Below are 5114 nucleotides of genomic sequence, written 5' to 3'. Positions count from 1 at the left end.
ACATGTTCCTTTCTTTCTTTGAAGCACATCTTGTAAGGATGAAAAGTTTTTGATTACATCAGTAGGAGTGTTATTCTAATTTGCTAACGTGTATATAAAATACACAATACACAAGGACCTAGCATGCCATAAGTAGATTTTACATAATAAATCCCAGAAAAACTTTTTCCATATAGCTGATAGTTTGTTTTGTGAAAGATTGAAAACATTTGCAGAAGTCTTTAAATAGCTGGAAATAAAGATAGCCACTGTGTTTTGCAGCTATTCAGAGTTGCTAGTATTCTACATCAAAACTCTTCCGGAAGTAAATTGAAAAGTAATTATAAGTAATCACCAACCAAGTCTGTAAATCAATGGAAAGATGATTTGTGTCTTGCTGAATGCAATTATTTGAAAACACTTTAGGAGTTGCATGGTTTATATTATATCCAGTAGTTGTGCATGGATCTATTAGCCTATTTTTAATCAGAAATTGGGTAAATATGGATAACACATCAAAAACAAATTTTTTTTACCTGGTATTCCATCATTTGTTTACTTTCTAACCATGTAAAACAGCCTATAATACTATTATTTAAATTATTTTTAAGTAATATTAAAAAATGAACGTATGGAATTTTAAATAGCCATTTGAAGTGGAAAATTACAACTACTGATTTCAATTTCTTACTAAAATAAGTTCTAAATGTCCTATTTGAAAGTCATGGAAGGAAAAGTTTATTACTACTGTATAATAGGAGACAAAGAATAGGATACAAACCATGTAGCCTCAAAAAGCAACCAAAAGGGGAGATTTCTGATATGTAAAACAGGATTCACCTGTAATTTTTTTTTTTTTTTTTTGTCATCCTTCTAGAAAGGTTTTCTTTTCTTATAAATAATCACTTTTGTTAAATCTTATTTCTTAACTTTTATAATTTAACTTTTTAGCAAACAACCCCCTTCAATTAAAAACAAAATCTTATTTTACTTTGAAAATTAATATCGCCCGAAATGCAAAAAGGGATATCAAAATCTGCCGCTGAATCTATACTTGGAATTTTTTCTGTAAAAGTAAGTAAATGTTTTGAAGGATCATTGTTAGCAGTGCCGTAACTAGGCAGGTGCAACAGGTGCACCCGCACAAGGCCCACTTGGAAGGGGGCCTAAAAAGCATGAATTTTTTTTATTTTCCCAAACCTAATTTGCAATGAAAACGTCGGCCGCAACCTCTCTAATAAGTCATGATTTTTACAGTTAGCACAATTTTTCATTGTTCTTCTGTACTTAACGAATAAAAGATGTAAATTTGCATATACAGTAAACATATAGTTCTACTACTCGGTCCGTTTTATTTGGTTATTTGGTCCTGTCGACATATTACTTGTAACCCAAATAAAACGGACCGAGAAGTTAAAGAAAAGAAGTTTAAAACACGTTTTTCTTATTAACTATAAAATTTACTTCCTATTGTTAATTTTAAACATTTTTCTAATGCACAAAGAAATGAATAATATCACTTGTCCTCTGACATAGACCCTTCCGACTGTGGCTAACTCAAGTCTACTCTTAAGCTGCTCAGACTGAAGTATCTCTTAAGAAAAATTAAAAATGTAATATTAGTATAAATTAATTCATAATCCACTGCATTTTAGTAGTTTATTAGAATCATACTTTCAGATATTAAATTTAGACGAATTTCAGATATTGTTGTATTATCTTTGAGGCACGCGGTAATGATATATACTGTACTTTGTAGAATGAATTTAAGACAAGCGAAAACATATGAATATTTAAAATAATTATTTAAATAATAAATATATCGTGTAACATATTTTACACAATCTAGATTTTTCAGATTTTCCATTATTAGTTAATCTTGTCCATTGAATTTTATACAATTATGAAACAAAATAAAAGTTATGCAACAAGCGTCTCTCACAGTGGCGTGCCGTCATTGGAAGCGGTGGATGCGCCGCTTCCAATGATTATTTTCTAAAAAATAAATACATATTAATTTTAATTATACGAAAATAATCGCGCAATATTTTATTATAACCGCATTACGTATCTTATTACAAATTTCTATACTACGCGTGAAAAAAAAAATAAGATCGCTATCGTATATTCGAATATTGGTGGCGGAGTGGAAGCGTCGTATCGTTGGCATCCAAAAAGCCAAATTCACGCGTGCGCTTTACAGAGCATCGACCTCACCGGTTTAGCCGGCAGAAGCCTAGGACCTCGGGTGGATGCTACGCGTATACCGCATCCAATTCTATCCGGGACCGGCTCCGGGCCGTTAGCCGCCCGCCCGCTAGATATTTGGCCGCTCTCGCCCGATTACGCGAATCGAGAGTAGATTTATAACTTAACATATTTAGATTTTTACAACTATGGTGAGAAACGTTTAAAATCTACAACAGCCCTGTCGCGTTTTTTGAGATATACTAGTGATGCGACAAAAGAGGTATTTGACATTGACTGGTATCGGCACCCTGGAGATTTGGCAGTCCGCGTGTCTGCAACCGTCTCTGATTCCATCCATTAGCCACTCGTAGGGAGCTATTTGACTAAGTGGATTGTTTTAAGATTTAAAAAGTAAAGAATATTTTATACTTTTATGTACGTTTCTTTATAAAGCTATATTTAATTATAATTTTCTTTAAAAGTATATTCGTACAATTGAAGAATATTTTGTACCGGGTATGTACCGGTACGTCCACCACACATTTTATTTCACCGAGTAAGTTTTTATTATTTTATTTTTACTTGTAACCCTTATATCGTGGCTAGCGATTCGGAATGTAATTGTGATATTAAAAATGCATTTAGAGAAGTCTACGGGTTTTACTGGCTTATCAAATAAAAGATACGAATGGACCCTAGACCATCACTGACGCGCGATTGACCAATTGCCCTGGATGTCGGCTTCTTACAGAAACACGGCTTCCCTATCATCAAATGTCACGGCACGCTACTGGTTTCTCATACCCATCCACCTTCATAGCGGGCCTAGCCAAATGTGAAAGCCTTTTTATAAAGTCCTTATAATGGATTTGCTAGAAAGGCCTTCACATCCCTGCAAGAGGGAAAGAGTTTAAAAAAAAAACTTATGAAGACAACTTTAAAATGTCATGTCGTCTTGTCTAAAATTCAAATAAATTTATGTACAGTACAGTATTTCGTAATATTTATTCCTTACTTTTAAAATATTTTGTGAATTTAAATAAAATTTATTTATAAAAAATATATAAATATCAATATAAAGAAATGTAGCCAATAAGTCCGCGAATGACAATATTAAAAATTTTAATTTAGGCGCTTTTTTGGCGGTTTTTATCAATTCTTTGTACGATTATTGTAGTAAAATGTTGCCAATCCGGTATTTTGTAATCCACATGGTGAAGCGGAGGGAATATTGAATATCGAATTTTGTGAGTGTTTTTTTAAAATTTTTTAATGGACACGCGAAAAATGAAGAAGTCAAATAGAAAAGTAGTTAAAGCCAAGATAAAAAACAGGAAATCTTTAAGTACATTACAACCTTCTGCTGACAATCAATCAGTTTTAGTCGGTTCTAATGGAATCGTAGATTTGAATTTGAAAAAGTCAGGATTGAAAGAAAATATTTCATTGAATACTAAAGAGAACGAATTATCCTCTCTTAAAGAAGTGTCGAAGAAAGATGCTGTAGAGAATGCAAAGGAACTTATGTGTAATCCGGAAATCTCGGCTGAATATTGGAAGATTCTTGCAGAAGAGAGAAGAGTGGCCCTAGAAGCTGCTTTGAAAGAAAATGAAGATTTACGTGATCAGATCGAGGTATTAGAAACTGAGAATTCTCAATTGAGAGAAATCTGTGAAGAAGCTAAAAGAATGGCCGAGATAATAAATGATTTAAATGAATAATTTAGGTGAACATTTGTAATTTTAAAGTAAAAAAAAAAAATTAAATTGCATACTAAATTGAACTAAAATATATTTGTAGATATAAAGTCAAATACAATTGAATATATTTATTTAACCGATTTTTATTTTTTTAAAGTAGCATTTCAGATGTAACACAAAGACAATGGAAAAATATTGTAAATATCAAACTTTAAAATTGTCTTCTGTAAGTTTTTTATATATATAAAAGCCTTTTATGAAGTGTACCGACATATTCTTTATTGATATAAAAACTATAAGCTTTACATACAATTAAATCATAGTTTTATTTTCATTATGAAAGTCATTAATAATTTCTAATATTAAAGTGATAATACTTGAAATAGTTATCTAACAAAGTATTTATTAAAATTGGGGATAAATTAACTAAATTTTATAATGGATCATTCTGTTTTAAAGAGCCAATTTTAAAATTTCCAGTATCTCATTTTATGTTTCATAATTTAAGTGTGTTTATATAATTGATATTTTTTGTTTAAATATTTTTGTTTTAAATAAATATTTTTTGTTTAAATATTAAAAAATAAAAAAATATCCATTTTTTTATTTTTTAATTTCTTTAACCGAGATTTACAATGTCTAAGTTTTATTATTTTAAAATGTAAGGATATATTTGTGTTTCTTAAGTCAATATTTTAAATTTATCTTTAAACTAAAGCTCTATTCCTTGTTAATGATTTTTGTAAAAGTTTTTTTTAATTTTTATATATTTTTGTCAAAACAAAGAATATAACTATAATTTTATTAATTAGAGTAGATTTTTCTCAAATACAGTGGGTGATCCGTTAAGAAACATAATCCATTCCAAGACTTTGTTCGTTAACCGATTATCAATTTAACATAGATTTTTATGGGAATTTGATTAATTCATTCTGGAGACCTCAAAAAATAAAAAAGATATACTTTCTTACTATGTTTATTTATATGTAATAATAAAAATACATGTATTTTTATTATTACATATTATGTACAGCCTTGCATTTTTATTAGTCGTGCTTTTTGTTTGTGGGGGTTAAAGAATCTGTCTAATGTCGATTGCTTTTCTTTAAGATTTTTCAGAAGTTATTAATAGCATTGTAATTGTAGAGAACCCCAAGCCTATTAACCTCAACCTGGTTTGGATGCCATTCTAAGACCGTTGTTCTGACATCCTCCCATTTGTTCAAAAGATGTTTAATAGCAGA

At 30.1% G+C, this 5114-nt stretch overlaps 1 protein-coding gene across 1 annotated transcript; it reads left to right on the top strand.

Moving 5' to 3' along the window:
- The first annotated feature begins 3326 nt into the window (after positions 1-3326).
- LOC111630422 (geminin-like) lies at positions 3327-4151 on the top strand. Its single transcript, XM_023374508.1, has one exon. The coding sequence runs from the start codon at positions 3442-3444 to the stop codon at positions 3889-3891; it is 450 nt and encodes a 149-aa protein (XP_023230276.1). The 5' UTR covers positions 3327-3441; the 3' UTR covers positions 3892-4151.
- The last annotated feature ends 963 nt before the right edge of the window (positions 4152-5114 follow it).

The sequence above is a fragment of the Centruroides sculpturatus genome, unplaced genomic scaffold, assembly GCF_000671375.1.
Source record: "Centruroides sculpturatus isolate CEXI.00-Female unplaced genomic scaffold, Cexi_2.0 scaffold620, whole genome shotgun sequence".
Taxonomy (NCBI): domain Eukaryota; kingdom Metazoa; phylum Arthropoda; class Arachnida; order Scorpiones; family Buthidae; genus Centruroides; species Centruroides sculpturatus.
Note: the sequence above shows the minus strand (reverse complement) of the source record. Positions and strands in the feature narration are given on the sequence as shown.

Coding starts and splice junctions, on each gene's coding strand:
- LOC111630422 (XM_023374508.1), top strand. CDS start 3,442: ATGGACACGCGAAAAATGAAGAAGTCAAATAGAAAAGTAGTTAAAGCC.